Consider the following 22812-nt stretch of genomic DNA (forward strand, 5'->3'; position numbering starts at 1 on the left):
GAATGTAAAATGGCGTCCAGATCGGGTCTATTTATAAGGTAGGGGGTATGTCCATGTGCTGAAACGTCTCAATTGGCTGTCCTGTCCCACCTTATGGATGTGCCATGGGTCAAAGTTCTTCACAATGTAAAAGAATATGGCGGGCGCGAATATCGCCATATGTTCGCCCGTTCAGCGAACAGCGAACGAGCAAAGTTTGCCGCGAAACGACCGCCGGGTGAACCGCAAGGCCATCTCTAGTCTTGTGTATTCTGAATCCCGTCCAGATGGCTTCCTGTAGAGGGCGCATGACTATTACCAACCAAACATCTCTACCTCCCTGCAGTGGATGGAGTTCATGCACTACCTGTGACACGCACGCTGCTGCGCACAGCACAGTCTGATGCCTCTCCTGGGCCTTTTCCTGCAAATGTGCTTCTTTAAGAATTATTTATATAACGGGACATGTCGATACCAGAAATATGGTCTAAAGATCTTGTCAAGAGGTCGGCTTATTTTTTGCAAAGCAAGGTATGGGTCTGTTTTGTTTTTTTTTGGGGGGGGGGGGGTGACAAATTAGGTCTAAGACAACTGTTTCCTTGGAAGCCCCAAGGGCAAGAATACCAAACTCAAACCAGTAGTGGCATAATACGGTATTATTTTTGAACGGTATTATAATATTATTTGGAACCATATAGCAGTATTATATGTGCTTTTTAAGGCAGTATTACTTGGATAATGCTACTGCAGATCACGTGGACATTATCTGGTGGTATTACATGAGTTGTATGTATGACTATTGGGAATGGTAACAGTAGAGTAGAACGTGGTACGACATGACCAGAAACTGATCCTTCTGTATTTCAGGAGACACTTGTGTCCTTCTCCTCCAGGAGGTCTCCAGTGTCCTCCTCTTACAAAGACCTGAGAAGCCGATGCCCTTTTCACAAATTCTGCTGCACAAATTATCACTTGGTCTTTGCCAAATTCCTTCTCAGGTTCCCTCAGCTCCTCCCGCGCTCCAGCTTAGTGAGAAGGAACGAGGCGCGAGGTGTTTAGTTTCCTCTTCACGGACTCTTTGGCCGGGAACTAGAAATCAGATCTTAGAAATTTCCAAAGGGTTTTTGTCAAAACAAAGAGATTTTCTTGCACCTTGAAGATCTGTGGTGTAAGTGCTGGCAGGAGAACCTCTGCCTGTACAGTCGTAGCCAGGCTTGATTTTATCTTCATGCCCCAATTGCAGAAAACCTGATGCCTCTGAAATCCAAAACCGATCTGCAAAGTCCTTGAATCAGCCTTGTGAAAATATTTTGATGGTCACCAGTACAAGGGTGTCAGCCCGCTGATCCCGAATGCCAATGTTTGTTGAGTTCCATTCCATTCACATCCCTTTCTTCAAAATGTAATGTGTGTACGTATATGTGTCAGTCTTCACTGCAGTTCTGGAATTCTGTTCTTCACCCAGGACGTACAGGTGAACAAAGAAAAGATAGGAGTAACGCAGTGAATGGAGCTGAGGGAGGTATTCTCCGATGCAAGAATAGCTAAAGACAGTGCTGACAGGATGAGGCACACGGTGGCTTACGCCTCGTTAAGGATGTTAGTTCGTTTTAAAATACCGCCCATCCCCTCGCCGTTTTGGACTGTGTCAGATGTTTACTACTATTTATTGCTTTTGGCGATTATGGTAAAATAGGATGAAATAAACTTTCTTTGAAGGGACAAATTTGGGTCATCGGTAGAGATGAGCGAACTTATGAAAAATTCTATTCAATTTCACGAAGAAATTCGATTTGTGACTAATTACTTTGTATGAAGCAGGCGCAATAACAGGGAACGGCCATCGCACCTCCACCCGTCGATGAACCCCTCAGATTCATCACTGATCGCAGCATCTGATGCTACAATTGTGGGATTTCAGAGGTTAATCAGTAAAAAAAAAATATATATATATATATATATAAAATACATAGTCTCCTTATCCATTTGCTTGCGGAGAGGCTATCGCGGCCATCTTGATTGAATGCACTGCGCAAAATCTCACACGGTGATGACATCATCACTTCTGGCCAGGCGTGGTGACGTCACACATCAAGATGACCACCACGGCCTCCCTGCGAGCAAATGGATGAGGCGAGTATGTGCTTTCAGGTGAGATTTGTTACCATGAAACGCGAGGTAATCCGGCTTTGCGGTGAATCATATTTTTCCTGACATTCGGATCGAAGTCAATGCTTTGATTTGCTCAACACCACCATCATCGGGCTACACGGTATGGGACTATTATTTGAGCAGCATACTTTGTTCGCATGATGGGGCATATGTAGAAAAGGCCGGGCCCCATAGCAATTTTTTTTAAACAAGGCCCCCCAGCAACTTCGCCGTAACCCTCTCCTGCGGGTGGTCGAGACCGTCCATGTTTGCCAGACAACTTCCCACCCATTAGTCATGTAAAAAAATGAAAATAAAGGCTTTACTAGCGCTGGACAGGCGGAAGAGTCGAGAGTTCACCGTACAGTATGATGTCCGGTCCCTGTACGCTCCCTTCGTGTCCCCACACAGTAGGAGGAGTATTTTTACCACTATATGGCAGTGTTATACATCTATTGTAAGGTGTCTCCATAGGGTCCGAGCAATTCAAATCCCTACAGAACTTACACATGGCCGACGGCATAATACCTTTATTAGCAAAGACAATGCAAGACACAAAACACATCCGTTAAAGGCTATTTTTATAATTTTTTTTACATTTTTGGTCCCCACAAAAAAAGAGCAGCAAACATTACAACCAGTAGTAATACCGTGACAGTAGTTAGACTGGGTTTCAGCGCCGGACGAGGAGAGTTATGTAGATGATTGTCCATGAATCTCTAGAGATCTGGATCAGAACAGTCAAGGCTGATTTCTAGTGGGTTATGGAGAGTGGTGGCTTTAGGAGGAAGCATGCGGCTACGAAGCTCATTGTGTCCAATCAGGCGGCCTCACTGCGGGACGAGAAGCAAAGACACGATTAGATATCATCAAGGTAAGAACGTTTCATTATATCATAGCAGGCAGCAGTTCACACAGGTAAGTGGTCGCAGTATCACTAAATATACACATATTCTGTATTTTAAAGGACAACTCCAATTCCAAAATATTCCCATCAGAAATCTAATCTATCACCAAAGAGCAAAAGAAACCTGTGCAATAAATTGTGGATTTATCAAGAAAATGCTGAGATCAATTCCCCAGATGAGTGAGTAAAAGGACAAGTCTCCCACGTTATGGTGAAGACTCGGATATGCCATAACGCAAGCAGTTTATAGTCACCATGGAATAAATCTTACATGACTTCTTTCTTGTATCTCTTCAAAGCCTCCTCAGCTATGAGCTCTGCTAATTTTGGATCCTCAATACTGATATTGCCCGGTACAGTAAAGGTGAAAGGCTCAGAGTCAAAAAGGTTCACTGTTACAGTCGTCTCAGATGGTTCCCCACCACTGCTGGAATATGCCTGAAAAAGGGGGAACTATATTACACCATGTTGATTGATATACCCTATAAAGAAAAATATAGCTGATATAATACTGCTTCCTATGTACAGAAATATAAGTACTATAATACTGCCTCCTATGTACAAAAATATTAGTACTATAATACTGCCTCCTATGTACAAAAATATAGCTACTATAATACTGCCTCCTATGTACAAGAATATATCTAATATAATACTGCCTCCTATGTACAAGAATATAACTACTATAATAATGCCTCCTATGTGCAAGAATATAACTACTATAAAGCTGCTCCTATGTACAAGACTATAACTACTATAATACTGCTCCTATGTACAAGAATATAACTGCTATAATACTGCCTCCTATGTACAAAAATATAACTACTATAATACTGCCTCCTATGTACAAGAATATAACTACTATAATACTGCCTCCTATGTACAAGAATATAACTACTATAATACTGCCTCCTATGTACTAGAATATAACTACTATAATACTGCTCCTATGTACAAGAATATAACTACTACAATACTGCTCCTATGTACAAGAATATAACTACTATAATACTGCTCCTATGTACAAGAATATAACTACTATAATACTGCTCCTATGTACAAGAATATAACTACTATAATACTGCTCCTATATACAAGAATATAACTACTATAATACTGATCCTGTGTACAAGAATATAACTACTATAATACTGCCTCCTATGTACAAGAATATAACTACTATAATACTGCTCTATGTACAAGAATATAACTACTATAATACTGCTCCTATGTACAAGAATATAACTACTATAATACTGCCTCCTATGTACAAGAATATAACTACTATAATACTGCCTCCTATGTACAAGAATATAACTACTATAATACTGCTCCTATGTACAAGAATATAACTACTATAATACTGCTCCTATGTACAAGAATATAACTACTATAAAGCTGCTCCTATGTACAAGACTATAACTACTATAATACTGCTCCTATGTACAAGAATATAACTGCTATAATACTGCCTCCTATGTACAAAAATATAACTACTATAATACTGCCTCCTATGTACAAGACTATAACTACTATAATACTGCTCCTATGTACAAGACTATAACTACTATAATACTGCTCCCTATGTACAAGAATATAACTACTATAATACTGCTCCTATATACAAGACTATAACTACTATAATACTGCTCCTATGTACAAGAATATAACTACTATAATACTGCTCCTATGTACAAGAATATAACTACTATAGTACTGCTCCTATGTACAAGACTATAACTACTATAATACTGCTCCTATGTACAAGACTATAACTACTATAATACTGCCTCCTATGTACAAAAATATAAATACTATAATACTGCCTCCTATGTACAAGAATATAACTACTATAATACTGCTCCTATGTACAGGAATATAACTACTATAATACTGCTCCTATGTACAAGAATATAACTGCTATAATACTGCCTCCTATGTACAAGAATATAACTACTATAATACTGCCTCCTATGTACAAAAATATAAATACTATAATACTGCCTCATATGTACAAGAATATAACTACTATAATACTGCCTCCTATGTACAAGAATATAACTACTATAATACTGCCTCCTATGTACAAAAATATAAATACTATAATACTGCCTCATATGTACAAGAATATAGCTACTATAATACTGCCTCCTATGTACAAGAATATAACTACTATAATACTGCTCCTATGTACAAGAATATAACTACTATAATACTGCTCTTATGTACAAGAATATAACTACTATAATACTGCTCCTATGTACAAGAATATAACTACTATAATACTGCCTCCTATGTACAAGAATATAACTACTATAATACTGCTCCTATGTACAAAAATATAACTACTATAATACTGCTCCTATGTACAAGAATATAACTACTATAATACTGCTCCTATGTACAAGAATATAACTACTATAATACTGCTCCTATGTACAAGAATATAACTACTATAATACTGCTCCTATGTACAAGAATATAACTACTATAATACTGCCTCCTATGTACAAGAACATAACTACTATAATACTGCTTCTATGTACAAGAATATAACTACTATAATACTGCTCCTATGTACAAGAATACAACTACTATAATACTGCTCCTATGTACAAGAATATAACTACTATAATACTGCCTCCCATGTACAAGAATATAACTACTATAATACTGCTCCTATGTACAAGAGTATAACTACTATAATACTGCTCCTATGTACAAGAATATAACAACTATAATACTGCTCCTATGTACAAGAATATAACTACTATAATACTGCCTCTTAGGTACAAGAATATAACTACTATAATACTGCTCCTATGTACCAGAGTATAACTACTATAATACTGCTCCTATGTACAAAAATATAACTACTATAATACTGCTCCTATGTACAAGAATATAACTACTATAATACTGCTCCTATGTACAAGAATATAACTACTATAATACTGCTCCTATGTACAAGAATATAACTACTATAATACTGCTCCTATGTACAAGAATATAACTACTATAATACTGCCTCCTATGTACAAGAACATAACTACTATAATACTGCTTCTATGTACAAGAATATAACTACTATAATACTGCTCCTATGTACAAGAATACAACTACTATAATACTGCTCCTATGTACAAGAATATAACTACTATAATACTGCCTCCCATGTACAAGAATATAACTACTATAATACTGCTCCTATGTACAAGAGTATAACTACTATAATACTGCTCCTATGTACAAGAATATAACTACTATAATACTGCTCCTATGTACAAGAATATAACTACTATAATACTGCCTCTTAGGTACAAGAATATAACTACTATAATACTGCTCCTATGTACCAGAGTATAACTACTATAATACTGCTCCTATGTACAAGAATATAACTACTATAATACTGCTCCTATGTACAAGAATATAACTACTATACTACTGCTCCTATGTACAAGAATATAACTACTATAATACTGCTTCTATGTATAAGAATATAACTACTATAATACTGCTCCTATGTACAAGAGTATAACTTCTATAATACTACTCCTATGTACAAGAATATAACTACTATAATACTGCTCTTATGTACAAGAATATAACTACTATAATACTGCTCCTATGTACAAGAATATAACTACTATAATACTGCCTCCTATGTACAAGAATATAACTACTATAATACTGCGCCTATGTACAAGAATATAACTACTATAATACTGCTCCTATGTACAAGAATATAACTACTATAATACTGCTCCTATGTACAAGAATATAACTACTATAATACTGCCTCCTATGTACAAGAATATAACTACTATAATACTGCTCCTATGTACAAGAATATAACTACTATAATACTGCTCCTATGTACAAGAATATAACTACTATAATACTGCCTCCTCTGTACAAGAATATAACTACTATAATACTGTTCCTATGTACAAAAATATAACTACTATAATACTGCCTCCTATGTACAAGAATATAACTACTATAATACTGCCTCCTATGTACAAGACTATAACTACTATAATACTGCCTCCTATGTACAAGAATATAACTACTATAATACTGCTCCTATGTACAAGAATATAACTACTATAATACTGCCCCTATGTACAAGAATATAACTACTATAATACTGCTCCTATGTACAAGAATATAACTACTATAATACTGCTCCTATGTACAAGAATATAACTACTATAATACTGTTCCTATGTACAAAAATATAACTACTATAATACTGCTCCTATGTACAAGAATATAACTACTATAATACTGCTCCTATGTACAAGAATATAACTACTATAATACTGATCCTATGTACAAGAATATAACTACTATAATACTGCCTCCTATGTACAAGAATATAACTGATATAATACTGCCTTTATGTACACAAATATCGCTAGTATAATACTGCTCCTATGTACAAGAATATAACTACTATAATACTGCTCCTATGTACAAGAATATAACTACTATAATACTGCTCCTATGTACAAGAATATAACTACTATAATACTGCTCCTATGTACAAGAATATAACTGATATAATACTGCCTTTATGTACACAAATATCGCTAGTATAATACTGCTCCTATGTACAAGAGTATAACTGATATAATACTGTCTTTATGTACACAAATATCGCTAGTATAATACCACCCATATGAATACTGCTCTTCCTTAAGTTGATCTGGTTTCATTAATACGATCTGAGATATTTTCTACCAGGGGAAATTGTGGGGAACCAGATAAAATAATAAAAACTCTTAAGCTCACCCTCCCATCATCCCCCGATCCAGCGCCACTACTTCTTCCTCTTCCACAGGCTGCTATATTGTGTTGGCTGCAGTGGTGACATCCTGTACACTGCTGCAGGCAATCACTGGCCTCAGCTGCCTCCTGCTTTTTTATATTTGATCAGGATCCTGACAGTTTCCCCTAATAAGAATACCTTGGACCCCTTTATCCCCAGAACTCACTGTAGATACTTGGAATATTCCGTTCCTGTCACCCTGGGTGAGGTTTGCGAGCTTGGACACCCATCCATATTGCTGACTTAAGTCTTCCAGCACACTGGTCGCATTTAGCATCTTCTCCCGGAACCTCTGCAGTAAGTCTTCATACTGCCGGGTAAACTTCTCAGCCACACGAATGGATTCCTCAAACTTCTCCTTTAATTTCTCTTGCACTTGATTTCTGTTGGTACAGTCTGCAGTGGAAGAAACGTTCCATCATTAACCACATCCTAGTTGTGTCATCATCACCACCATCAGCAATCTTCCCAACCTCCCCAGAACCAACTGGACAGTCCTGGATTTCACTGGCTGTCCCGCAGTCCCAGGAGAGCTGAGGTGAGATCACATTGTGCCTGCTGGGGAGATCAGAATGTCCTCCGATCATCTGGGAACGGCCTAGGTGAGTATTTACTTTATTTTATTAACAGAAGTGGCGGTCCTAAAAGAGGGGCACAATGGGTCATGACTACAGCAATAGAGCACAATATGGTGATAACTACTGAAAGGGGGGTACCATGTGGGCATTACTACTGAAAAAGGTGCACATTGTGGGCATAGCTACTGTGAGAGGGCACAACATGGGCATAACTACTGAAAGGGGGCACAATGTGGGCATAACTACTGAAAGAGGCGCAATGTGGGCATAACTACTAAAAGGGGGGTACAATGTGGGCATAACTACTGAAACGGTGTGCAATGTGGGCATAGCTACTGAAATAGGGTGCAATGTGGGCTTATCTAATAAAAGGGGGCATAATGTGGGCATAACTATTGAAAGAGGCCACAATGTGGGCATAACTACTAAGAGGAAGCACAATGTGGGCATAGCTACTGTGAGAGGGCACAATGTGGGCCTAACTGCTGAAGGGGGGCACAATGTGGGCATAACTACTGAAATGGGGGCACAATGTGGGCATAACTACTGAAAGGGGGTGCAATGTGGGCTTAACTACTAAAAGGGAGCACAATGTGGGCATAGCTACTGTGAGAGGGCACAACGTAGGCCTAACTACTGAAAGGGGGCACAATGTGGGCATAACTACTGAAAGGGGGCACAATGCGGGCATAAGTACTGAAAGGGGGCACAATGTGGTCTTAATAAAAGGGGGCACAATGTGGGAATGACTATTGAAAGAGGGCACAATTTTGGAATAGCTACTGTGAGAGGGCAAAATGTGGGCATAACTACTAAAAGGTGGCACAATAGGGACATAACCAGTAAAAGGGGGGGCATAATGTGGGCATAACTATTGAAAGGGGGGCACAATGTTGGCATAACTACTGGAAGATGGCACAATGTGGTCATAACTACTCCAACGGGCACAATATGGGCAAAGCTACTATGAAGGGGCACAATTTTTGTTTGATAAATTTGTCTCATCCTTAAACCTAACACTGTTATCTAAGAAAACTCCTCCAGTTTTCCTACTCCGCCCTCCTGGAGTGAGAGTGCCACTTTTTTGTGACTTTATTTTAAAAAGTGTCACTGATCCGAAATTAAACTGACCACGTTCACTTATCCATCCACATTGCCAAACTGGAGTGACTGGTGTAAGAATGCAAAAAGGTGCAAGATTATTGAGTGAGTGCAAAAAGCCCTATTTTGCAACTTTTTGAAGCCATAATTCTGGAGTAAAGCAAAGATAAATCAGGGCCCATGTCTTCTGAAGGTATCATCATCACTAGAGTTGTACCTTCATCGTATTAAAACCCCTTCTTCCTTAATTTCTGATCGGTTACACCTTGGATCTTACCAATCGCTAGGATCTCCTTGCACTTTTCACACTTCTCCTTCATCTTCAGGCACCCGGCGGAGTTCCTCCTCAGCTCCCGGCAGACTACTTTATCATCTGTTGAATTCCCTGCTCAGAAAAGATTTTAAAAAAAAGTTCCACCAATAAAATCATAGCGACGCTGGAACTTAAAGGGCAAGTGTAGACAATGCTGTAAACACCCAGACTCCAGACTGATACATTGTAGCAGAGAGGTCTGCCCAGTGCCCATGTGATCAGACCCTCAGATGACCTGCCCGCCTGGACTATTCCACCAAGTGTGATTAAGGGGTTACAGGACTATATCTGGTAGGCACACTTACCTTGGCCCTGGGTGGGTTGTCGTGCCAGCTGGTTGTGTCTTTCCATGATCTTCTTTGCAGCATCAAAAAGAGACTCAAAGTTGCCTGGAAAAAATGGGTCGAAGAGAGTGGAGCGCTCCCTGCGGGATGGTTGATGGAAGGGGAAGTTGAGTCTATCGAAAGGAAATGGGTTCCATCTTGGGAAATTGGGCGTACCCTGGAAAGCACTGGTGACAAAGGGTTTCATGTGGGCGAAGGCTTTCATGCTCTCCTGGAAGAGCTCATCCACACTGTCCTCCACAATGCTGTAGCCGTCCTCCAGGTCTTCGAGCGTCATGTGCTGCTGCTCGTCCTGCTTGCTCAAAGCATCCACCTTCTCTCCATTGATAAAAATGGAAAATGGAGATGATCGGTTCAGGAAGTCTTCAAACTATGGAGAGAAGAAAACATGGAACTACAACCAAGGACTACTTCTGTGACTGGTGGACAGGGATCTTGTTCTCCAGTTGTGTTTCCCCCATCAGAAAACATACTGGAAGGGTTTTCAGACCAGGAAATACATGGAAGTGCACTTCCCTTTATGACCACTAGATGACACTGCAGAGCACTGCACTCTACTTGACAGCAAACCCTGTGGTCAGGAGTGGTATTACAAGTGAAAGGTGAAATATTATCATAGACTAAGGAGCAATTTTGAAGAATCACCAGATGGAATCTCCCATCTCACACATCTAAGGCGCTTTACCCATGCAATATAGATGTGATCCCACCTAGATCAGAAGAAGGGGGCCCGTGACCCCCATTCCTTTACTCTGTGGGGCAGCTTTCCCCATTGATTTCAATGGAGAGTCTATCTGTAACAGTTTATAGACTCAGAGAGGGCTGCACACAACATGGTCACCTCTCCACTGAATTCAATGGGTTACGTAGGCACACAGAGTCAACTAATGGGAGTCACTGGACCCATGTCTTCTCCACTGATGGGACCATCACTTGTCATACATTAGTGGCATATCTTGCCAGAGATACAGTATATTAAGCTTGGAGTACTTCTTTAAACAAAAGTAGTACACTGGTACAGTAGCATCAATGTCCTCCAGTAGGTGGCGCTGTGTTCATCTTATGCCATGTCACCACATATAGCACAGTAGACAATATGATACAAAGCCTGTGGCTGAGGAGGGCTGCAACCCAGCTTTCCTAGAGGTCAGAATGGCAATTGTGCAGTGCTGATTTATACGTTGTAGAGGATTGCGTTTGGCTACTATCCACCGTCCTTAATTTTGGCTGTCCATAACATTTATTGTTGCAATATTATGTTCAATTCCCTATGGTTCGTTACTTGTAAGACAAAATGTAATCAGTGACCTGCTGAGCATTCGTCTGGTTGTTCGGTAGAAACACAATGGCTACAACGGATGTCTCAACCGGACTGTTGATTGGATCACTTCTCAGGCTGAGGGGAGGGGATGTGTGGGCTGTAACCAGTCTGTGATTGAAGAATGGATCATTTTCTGTGGGTGTCTCCCGTGCATGGGAGAGGGGCATAAAAGCAGGGTATGCGGCATTAAACCGGGTCCTGCTCCTGATACTGTGCGTCATCCAGTTATTGGGAAGAGTGATGGGATATTCTTGGATAGTTTTTATTTACTACTGATGCTGTTCTTCCTGTGCTAACTACTTGGAATACCAGCGGAGAAAGCCTATGTCACACTAGCGCTACGATACATACGTGGATGTAGCAGAGCCGAGGGTGCTTTTACCTGTTTCTATGTCACAGTGAGTTGTGTGAAATGACATAATTAGCTCTGCTACATAATGTACGGAAAGACACCATTATGACGGTATACATATTAGAAACTGACCTGGCGTCCGACCAGTCCCGAGCCGCTCCGGCAGGTCTTGGAGTAGAACCGGACACAGCTTTGCTTTAAGCAGGGTTTACACTCCTCCCACAGCGCAAGCACCGTGTCGTTGCAGATCTCCTGAGAGTCCGAAAGCTGCTGCTCCGATTCTAGCGCATCTTTCATGGCACCCTGGAGACAATGTAATAGGAGCATACGGGCATCATCACCAGCGTCACTACTGACCCCCACAAGATCAGCAGACTCCTCTCCTGAAATACTCTGTGCGGGGACCCTGCTCCTTCTACTATGTTACCCCCAGTCTGTGACCTCCAACGTGATCAGCACATTCATCTCTAGTGCTGCCTATTACTTTCACTATATAACGCCAGTAAATCCTGGAAATCCTCTGTGCTGCTGTTATATTTTCACCCTGTAACACTAGTAAAATGCTAGAAATCCTCTGTGCTGCTGGGAGGGCACTGCTCCGTCCACTACTATTAACTCTCAGCCTGTGACCGCCACAGGATCAGCACACTCCTCTCCTGAAATACTCTGTGCTGCTGGGGCTGCTCCTTCCACTATGTATCCCTAATCCTGTGACCTCCACAAGATCAGCACACTGCACTCCTGAAATACTCTGTACTGCTGGGAGGATGCTGCTGCTTTCACTATGTAATTATCAGTCTATGACCTCGCACATGATCAGCGCATTCATCTCTAGTGCTGCCTATTACTTTCACCATGTAAATCCTGGAAATTCTCTGTGCTGCTGTTATATTCTTACCCTGTAACACTAGTAAAATGCTAGAAATCCTCTGTGCTGCTGTGACCACCAGGAGAGTAATGTCACATAAAACACTGACCTCCTTATGCCTCTTGGTCTCCTCCAGAGAGCGCAGGATCTCCTGGTGCTCCCGCGCGGCTTGGTCCATGAGCAGCTTCATCTGTGTCACTCCATTCAGGGCGTTCTCAAACTGGGCGGTGACGTACTTACCGCCCTCCTGCGAGATCTCTGCACAGCGAGCGAGAAACGATCGGAAATCTCAGTTATCACTGCACAGAACATTACTGATGTAGCAGAACTGAATTTGTCATCTATCACTTTGGAGATGTAAATAATATGGCAGATGTTACTGGCAGGGTTTGAGAGCCAGACAGGTAAGTAACCCCTAGACACCAGGACTATTTAACCCTTAGTCCTCCAGAGATGTCTCCATTAATTCCTTCTTTACCCTAGACCAGTGATGGTGAACCTTTTTAAGACCGAGTGCCCAAACTGTAACCCAAAACCCACTTATTTATCGTAAAGTGCCAACACAGCAATTTACCCTGAATACAACAGTCCAATCTACAGGGTGGGCCATTTATATGGATACACTTTAATAAAATGGGAATGGTTGGTGATATTAACTTCCTGTTTGTGGCACATTAGTATATGTGAGGGGGGAAACTTTTCAAGATGGTTGGTGACCATGGCGGCCATTTTGAAGTCGGACATTTTGAATCCAACTTATGTTTTTTTTTCAATAGGAAGAGGGTCATATGACACATCAAACTTATTGGGAATTTCACAAGAAAAGCAATGGTGTGCTGAGTTATTTACAAGTTTCTGACCACTTATAAAATGTGTTCAATGTGCTGCCCATTGTGTTGGATTGTCAATGCAACCCTCTTCTCCCACTCTTCACACACTGATAGCAACACCGTAGGAGAAATGCTAGCACAGGCTTCCAGTATCCGTAGTTTCAGGAGCTGCACATCTCGTATCTTCACAGCATAGACGATTGCCTTCAGATGACCCCAAAGATAAAAGTCTAAGGGGGTCAGATCGGGAGACCTTGGGGGCCATTTAACAGGCCCACGACGACCATTCCACTTTCCAGGAAACTGTTCATCTAGGAATGCTCGGACCTGACACCCATAATGTGGTGGTGCACCATCTTGCTGGAAAAACTCAGGGAACGTGCCAGCTTCAGTGCATAAAGAGGGAAACACATCACCATGTAGCAATTTCGCATACTGGAAGCCTGTGCTAGCATTTCTCCTGCGATGTTGCTATCAGTGTGTGAAGAGTGGGAGAAGAGGGTTGCATTGACAATCCAACACAATGGGCAGCACATTGAACACATTTTGAAAGTTCCCCCCCTCACATATACTAATGTGCCACCAACAGGAAGTTAATATCACCAACCATTCCCATTTTATTAAGGTGTATCCATATAAATGGCCCACCCTGTAGTATATCTTCCATGTACTTTATCATTTAGCTATAATAGCCTGCCTACATTCAATTCACTGCCTGTGCTGTTCATAGTGCACCCTGCGCTGATGAATGGCAGGAAAAGTCTAAGGCATATTGGTACACCATAGACTTTTTCCAGGGTGTGGGTGCCCACAGAGAGGGCTCTGAGTGCCACCTCTGGCACCCGTGCCATAGGTTCGCCAACACTGCCCTAGACCATCGAGAATGTCTCTATTAACCCCATCCACTACCCTAGACCACCAGGGATGTCTCCATTTGTCCAAATCCCTCTCCTAGACCACCAGAGATGTCTTCATTAACCACAGTCACTGCCCTAGACCTCCAGGGATGTCTACATTATCACCATTTGATCCCTTAGTCCTCCGGGAATGTCCAGATTCACTACCCTAGACCACCAGGTTTGCAACACATATCCTAATTACTCCCGTAAACCACCAGGGCTGTCTTCATTAACCCACATTTACTACCATAGAGATCCAGGAATGCCCCTCCAGCTCCAATTACTAGCCTAGACCACCAAGCTTACCTAGAATAACCCCATTTACTGCCCTAGACCACCATGGATATCACAATTTACTACCATAGACCACCAAGCTTGCCTATATCAACCCCATTTTCTGCCCTAGACCACCATGGGTATCTCGATTAAGCACATTAGACCACCAGGTATGCCTGCATTAACTCCATTTACTGCCCTAGACCTCAATGGATATCTCGATTAACCACATTAGACCACCATGGATATCTCGATTAACCAGACTAGATCACCCGGCTTGCTTAATTAACCCCATTTACTACCCTAGACCACCATGGACATCTCGATTAACCACACTAAACCACCATGCATATCTCAAATAACCACACTAGACCACCAGGAATCTCTCCAATTAACCCATTCACTAAACCCAACCATTTGGAATGTCTGCACTAATCCCTTTAACTGCCCTAGACCACCAGATATGTCTCCATTAACCCCAATTACTGCCCTCCAGGGATGTCTTCAATAATCCCATGTGTGTACTACCCTAGACCTCCGGGAATGTCCCATTTAGCCAGATTTTATCACAAGACACGGAGGCTTCATATTGCAATCTCTTCCTTTACTAAATTCCATAGCAGCAAGAAGAGTAACCATGGTAACAAAAGAAACACCCCTAAGGGTAACCCCTCCCTCCCATCAGTCCATAAGTAGCCCATCCTCAGAGACCACTTCCTCTTTCTTTGCTGCTCCATGGCAGATAAGTGTTCTGAGAATTGTCATTTTGTGTGTTTTACCATGTTTTCATAAGTATTTGGTGTTTTTTCCCGCTCTGGGCAGTCTCTCCCTTCTTTATTAAGGGTTCCTTCTGCCCTCTGTCTGACGAATTTTGTTATTCATATATATATATATATATATTTATATAGGGGTTTCTTTATTCGTTCTTCTGATCTCTCCTTGTTTCTTGCCTTCCCCATATCACTGCCACCCCAAAAGCCCCCCCCCCCCTTCTTGGCCTTTTTCCCCTCTCACCGGGTTCCTGCTCCGGTCTTTCTCCTCTCCTCGGTTCGGTCAGCGCCATCTTTCCTTTTCAGGTTTGTTCGTGCGGTCTTCTTCTTGCGGCGCCCGAAGTCTCGCGAGTTGCGGGATTTCGGGCGCCATCTTGGTAGTCCTAGCGTACTGTCTCGACACCATCTTGGTGTCCTCGGCCGCATTCGGGTTCGCCACCCGGGGCGGTCCCTCCTGGGGGCGGCACCTCTCTATTCCTCTCCGCTCCTATTGACGCTTTTCGGAGTGGGGGGCGTATCATTATAACGTTCCCTGCCGCGTTCTTGTCCGGTCGCCATTTTAGAGTTCTCTCTGCAAATAGGTCAGGTATTTCTGTCGGCCCCTTCTCTTTCCCTAATTAGTTCTTTGGAGTGACTAACTCCTTCACATTCAGTATGTCTCGCCCTACACAGGATCCGATCCCTCCTGCAGCCAGTTCTCTGGTCCCCATGCCCCAGGGATCTTCCCCTGCTCCTGGTGCTTTTACTGTGCCCCCTGTTGATCTTCAGGCCCAGGCCTTTCAGCAGGCTATATCCCAAGCTATTGCATCTGCAATGGGATCCATGTCCTCTATTGTCACCCAGTCCATCTCGCAGGCCCTTATCCCTCTGAGCTCACCCAGCGCGCCGCCACCTGCGGCTACTGCCTCCAGAAACCCAGTTAATGATAGCACTGTTCTATCACATGAAAGCGTGCTTAGCTCACGCAAACGAGCCTGTCCACGCCAGGCAGAAAAGTTGCGTCGGTGGAAGTCTGCTCGCACTCAGCACGAGCCTAGTGATAACTCTGAAATGGAGTCTGATGAGGAGGCTTTGAGTTTCCATCCGAGTGGTTCGGATGATGATATTGAGGGTGTCAGGGTGGACCCCGATGTGGACGATTACGTCCCTGTGTCCCGGCCGTCTACTAGTGGGGCCTCTGGGGCTATCACTGTAGGTGACGCTCCCCTTACTGACCCGTCTGGGGAACCCATGTTTGACCCCGACAGTCTACACCATCCTAGGTCGGCCGAGTGGGTTCCCTCCCCACATGTGGCTCAATACCTGGAGGCCAGGATTAGGACACCATTGTGTAAAGAGACCCGCAATAAGCTTAGGGCTGAGTGTCCGCGCCCTGTGGTTCCCAATAAAGTAGCCGAGACCCCTAATGTGGATCCTAAAATGGTCCAATTTTTGGCCAAAACTGGCTTTAACCCTCGCAGGGGCCTTGACTCGGCACTGCGCGCTTGCCAAGATAAGCTCTTGGATATCTTAGGGCCACTTACCAAGATCTTTGATCTAGCGGAGTTTGCTAGGGCGGATGGCACACAGATTGATCCAGAAGAGCTCAGGGGCTGGGTGCAACGTGCCATCTGTGTTACGGGAAATGTGAATACATCCCTAGCAATTGAGCGGAGGAAGGCTATCCTCATGAAAATAGAGCCGAAGCTAACTAACATGGCCTTATCCGAATCTGGCAAAAATGCGCAAGGGCTCCTTTTTGGCGATTCCTTTATCAAAGAATTAGGAAAATTTGTTGGGGCCTTCACTGCCTTGGATAAGGCGCAATCAAATATGCGCAAAGTCTTTCATGGTAGGGTCTCTACCAGGGCCGGCAGTACTAGGGGCCGTCTGTCCGGCCGGTCACACTTTCAGACCCGTAACACCGGTCGAGGTCCCTTTAATCAGCGCCAAGGTTTTCAAGACCAGAGACAGCAGTCGTCATTCTTCCCGTCCAGAGGCGCCTTCGGGAGGTCCAGAGGTTTCAGGGGAGCTCCTGGTTCCCGACGTCCGTTTGGTAAGTCCTCATGTTTATCCTCTGTCTTCTTCCCTATGCATAGGGGGCAGGCTCCAACATTTTTTACATGCTTGGACTCACATCACCTCCGACCCATGGGTGTTGTCCACCATCAGGGGTTTTCAGATCGAGCTGATAGACGTTCCACTTTGCCTTCCTCCCTTCAGGCCACGAGCATGCTCTCTAGAGTCTCGCAAGCTCATAGCCGCGGAACTCTTGTCCCTTCTGGAAAAAGGAGCCATAGAAAGAGCTCCATGCCCCCATGGGGGAGTGATCAGCGATATTTTCCTAGTGGAAAAGAAAGGGGGACAGTTTCGGCCGGTGATAAATTTGAAGAATCTGAACGTTTATGTACGTTACCGCCACTTCAAAATGGAAGGCATACATCTTCTCAGGGACCTTCTCCTTCCAGGGGAGTGGATGGTCAAACTCGATTTGAAGGATGCCTACCTCACGGTACCGGTTGCCAGTCAGTCCAGGGACCTCCTACGTTTTCTGTGGGGGGAGCAGATATGGCGGTTCACTTGCCTCCCGTTTGGCCTGTCGTCGGCCCCATGGTGTTTCACCAAACTTATGAAGCCGGTGGTTTCATGGCTTCGGGGTCAGGGTGTCCGTCTGATAATCTATCTGGACGACATGCTCCTTATTGCCCAGGATCCACCCACTCTTCTAGCACATCTGCGGTTGTCCATCTCCCTTCTCACCGATCTGGGGTTTGTTATCAATCAAGAGAAATCTTGTCTTCAACCATCCAGGTCCATGGAGTTCTTGGGGTTCCGGGTGGACTCTGTCACTCGCACTCTTTGTCTTCCGATGGCCAAGGTGCGTTCCATCCGCAAGGAGTTGCGCCACACCCTTCGATTGCCTCAGGTTTCCCTTCGTCACTTGGCCCGTGTTTTGGGTCTTCTTTCTGCCTCAATTCAGGCGGTTTTTCCAGCTCCGCTCCATTATCGAGCGCTTCAACGTCTAAAGATTGCCCATCTACAGGCGGGTGCCTCCTATGGGGAGTCGGTGATCCTGGATCAAGACACCAGAGACGAGCTGACGTGGTGGATCCACAATCTCGACGCGTGGAATGGCAAGGCGATCGTGGGCCCTCAGCCGGACGTGGTAATAGAGTCGGACGCCAGCCTGCAGGGATGGGGTGCTCGCTGCAATGGCGTGTCCACCGGAGGACCTTGGTCAACGTCGGAATCTTTTCTGCACATCAACACGTTGGAACTTCTGGCGGGGTCCTTTGCGATTCAGAGCTTCGTCAACGGCAAGGTCAAGGCTTGTGTACGGCTCAGGATGGACAACGTTTCGGCCGTGCGTTATGTGAACTCCATGGGCGGCACTCGGTCAGCAATGTTGACACATCTGGCGAAGGAGTTCTGGTCCTATTGTCTGGACAAAGGAGTCACGGTGGTGGCGGAGTATATTCCAGGTCTTCTCAATGTCCACGCAGATTGGAGTTCTCGTTACATCTCGGACTTCAGCGACTGGAAGTTGGATTCGACGGTGTTCTCCTGCATCAAATCCCTTTGGGGCCCGTTCTCCTTGGACCTCTTTGCTTCTCGTTGGAACGCCCAGCTGCCCAGGTATTACAGATGGAGGCCGGATCCTCGGTCGGAGGCAGTGGACGCCCTTCTCCAGGATTGGTCAGGCACCCTCTCATATGCCTTTCCTCCTTTCGCCTTGATACCCCGGGTGTTATCTCAGGTGCGTCGCCAGGTGGCGGAATTGGTTCTGGTAGTCTCATTTTGGCGTCCACAGACTTGGTTCCCACAGCTGTTGGAGTTGTTGATTGCGGACCCACATCTTCTTCCGTCACGGCCGGATCTTTTGTTAGGTCCACTGGGTCAGCACCATCCCCTTCTGTTGGACGGCACGCTTCGTCTTCTGGCGTGCAGGATCTCGGGTGTCGCTGGGACATCGCTGGAATATCGGAGACAACTAGATTCCTCCTGGAGAGTGCTTGGGCCCCCGGTACCATTCGGGCCTACCGGGCAGCTTGGGGATCTTGGTCTCGTTGGTGCTTGGAACGGAACCTGGATCCCGTTACAGCTGCTGTAGAGGATGTTTTACAGTTTCTGTCCTCCCTCTTCGAGGATGGCAAGGCCTATCGTACGATTAATTTGTACAGGTCAGCTATTTCTTCCCGTCACCTGGGTTTCTCGGGTCTTCCGGCAGGCCAGCACCCTCTGGTACGCCGGTTGCTTAAGGGTTCTCGTCTCTCTAGGCCTCCTAGACCTCGGTTCTCCTCTCTTTGGGATGTGTCCTTGGTCCTTGAATTCTTCTCTCGTTGGCCTTCTAATTCGGAACTTTCGTTACGTCAGCTTTCGGCAAAACTTGTCACTTTATTTTGCCTGGTGTCTTGTAAGCGCGTTTCGGATGTCCGTGCCTTGGACTTTGATGCGGTTTCGTTCACCCCTGATGGGGTGTCGTTCAATATCTCTCGACGTACCAAGACGGGTATTACTTCTGTCTCCTATCCTTCTTTTTCTGATTCTCCCGCGGTTTGTCCGGTTTCCTGTTTTAGGGAGTACCTCTCTCGGACTTCTCCCCTTCGGCCTAGGGACTCGCCACAACTCTTTGTGTCCTTTCGCAGACCTTTTGCTCCGGTTACAAGTGTTACTCTGTCTCGTTGGGTCAAGTGGATTCTGTCTCTGGCGGGCATCGATACTTCTGTCTTTACAGCTCATTTGGTGCGAGGGGTTTCCGCTACGTCTATGGCAGTCTCGGGAGCCCGTTTGGAAGATATATTGAGACTAGCGGACTGGTCCAGGGCCTCTACTTTTAGGGATTTTTATTTTAGGCCTGGTCCTCATTCTTTTTCGTCAGTTATTTCTTCGCTTTGAACTTGCAATATGAAGCCTCCGTGTCTTGTGATAAAATTTAATGATTTTCCTAGTTTATGACGTAAAGTCATGATTTTATTAAAGACACGGAGGCGAGTATTGCCCTCCCTTCCCTCCCTTTAAGTGTGGTTTTCCTTTTTATATAATTTTATACAGTATATGCTATTGTATGTATCTGAGATTATTTTTTCCCTTGTGGATTATGTATTTATTTCATTTGGTATTGGCCAATTTTATTTTGGCTTTTGTGCAATTGTTATTTTTACATTATTCTTTGAACTGAGATTACCATGCTGTTTGTTTCCCTTTTCTCCTAGGTTGATGCTCACGATCATGGTGCGTATCTGTGCAGCTCCTGGCAAGTTTGGTTCGGAGTTATGGTCGTCTCCCGTTGGAGTGAACCGGTTTGAGAGATTCCAGTGGCTTGTGGACGTTCGTTTATGTTGCAGTTGACAAAGAAAGAGGAAGTGGTCTCTGAGGATTGGCTACTTATGGACTGATGGGAGGGAGGGGTTACCCTTAGGGGTGGTTCTTTTGTTACCATGGTTACTCTTCTTGCTGCTATGGAATTTAGTAAAGGAAGAGATTGCAATACTCGCCTCCGTGTCTTTAATAAAATCATGACTTTACGTCATAAACTAGGAAAATCATTAAATTTACTAACCTACATCACCAGGATTGCAACATATTTTCTAATTACTGCCCTAGACCACCAGGTTCAATAACCCACATTTACTACCATAGACTTACAGGAATGTCCCTCCAGCTCCAATTACTACCCTAGACCACCAGGCTTGCCTACATTAACCCCTTTTACTGCCCTAGACCACCAGGGATATATTGATTAACCACAGTAGACCACCAGGCTTGCCTACATTAACCCCATTTACTTCCCTAGACCACCATCTATATCTCGATTACCCCCTTAGACCACCAGGCTTGACTACATTATCCCCATTTACTGCTCTAGACCACCATGGATATCTCGATTAACCACACTAGACCACAAGGAATTTCTGCAATTAACTTGTTCACTAAACTCCACCATTACACATGTCTGCACTAATCCCTTTCACTGCCCTAGACCACCAGGGATGTCCCCATTAAAGGCATAGTGATGATGTCCTGTATATTGCACGTGACAGTTACAGCAAATCTCTCACCTCATCGGTAAGTGTTGTTTGTCCATTGCTTTCGCTGAGGACCTTGACATCTGACAGATAAATCTTCGGCCATTAGCAATGTATCCTTAGATGGCTACTAAGGCCTATGTTGGCACTAAATGTTTTGTTGCATACTGAACAGACAAATATGGATGTTTTTGTTTCAGCATTGCATTTTCAGCTTTGTGTTTACGAAGTGTACGCTTCTCCTGTGCTAGAATTGTCCTTCTGGATTCATATGTCTGGCAACCCTGATAGATCAGGGAACGCCATGTATAACGATCATGCGCCAAAGATTCCCACGAGGTGATGTTGATATCCAGGGACTTAAGAGAGGTTTTCAGTGTATCTTTGTATCACTTCTTTTGCCCCCCGTGCGATCGCTTGCCCTTAGCCAGCTCACCATAGAAGATCTGGGTAGGGATGCGATGGTCTGACATCCTTACGACGTGGCCTGCCCAGCGCATCTAGGCTTTCATCAGTAAGGTGTAAACTGATGGTAAGCCTGCTCTTGAGAGGACTTCTGTATCTGGCAACTTATCCTGCCTGAAACAAGTCATGTGAAAGTGGTTCAGCTGTCTAGCATGTCTTCTGTATACTGTCCAGGTCTCACTAGCATACATCAGGGTGGTTAGACTTTAAGCTTTGTAGCAAGGCTTACTCCACGGCGGTCCCACACAATGGTCCGCAGTCTGCCGAATGCAGAACTTGCCTTTGCAATTCTGCATTTGACCTCAATATCAATAGTCACCGCACGGTAGAGGGTACTGCCAAGACACGTATATTGGTCCGCTGCATGCAGCTTCTGTCCTTTCACTGATAGGTTCTTGATATTGAGCTTTCGGAGCTGGCTGGTACATCACTTCGGTTTTCTTCGCGTTGATGATGAGGCCAAAGTTGTCACATACTGCTGCAAATTTGTCCATACTGGCTTGCATTTCCTGCTCTGATTCCACATTAAGGGCACAATCGTCAGCAAAAAGAAACTCACGAAGCACAGTCTCTTCTACCTTGGTGACAGCCTGGAGTCTTCGTAGATTGAACAGTTTGCCATCGGTTCTATACCTCAGATTGATTCCCGGTGAACTGTTCTGGCAGCATTATGCTGAACAGGGTTGGTGGGAGCACACACCCTTGTTTCACGCCATTTGTAACAGGGAAGTCCTCTGAAGATTCACCATTGCTCAGAACACGGGCCGCCATACCATCGTGGAATTGCCGTACCATCAGGATGAATCTGTCTGGGCA

At 44.0% G+C, this 22812-nt stretch overlaps 1 protein-coding gene across 1 annotated transcript in view; it reads right to left on the bottom strand.

The window, feature by feature from the left end:
* Nucleotides 1–2694: 2694 nt before the first annotated feature.
* CLU (clusterin) overlaps nucleotides 2695–22812 on the bottom strand; it is a 30470-nt gene continuing 10352 nt past the window's right edge. The window contains exons 3-9 of the mRNA XM_040427099.1: nucleotides 12861–13009; nucleotides 12016–12186; nucleotides 10172–10580; nucleotides 9831–9938; nucleotides 8041–8270; nucleotides 3309–3475; nucleotides 2695–2963 (exon numbers count right to left, since the gene is read on the bottom strand). Coding sequence (XP_040283033.1) covers nucleotides 2951–2963; nucleotides 3309–3475; nucleotides 8041–8270; nucleotides 9831–9938; nucleotides 10172–10580; nucleotides 12016–12186; nucleotides 12861–13009 — 1247 coding nt within the window. The 3' untranslated portion in view covers nucleotides 2695–2950. The remainder of the gene's footprint in view (nucleotides 2964–3308; nucleotides 3476–8040; nucleotides 8271–9830; nucleotides 9939–10171; nucleotides 10581–12015; nucleotides 12187–12860; nucleotides 13010–22812) is intronic.

The sequence above is a fragment of the Bufo bufo genome, chromosome 4, assembly GCF_905171765.1.
Source record: "Bufo bufo chromosome 4, aBufBuf1.1, whole genome shotgun sequence".
In the NCBI taxonomy this organism is placed as follows: Eukaryota; Metazoa; Chordata; class Amphibia; order Anura; family Bufonidae; genus Bufo; species Bufo bufo.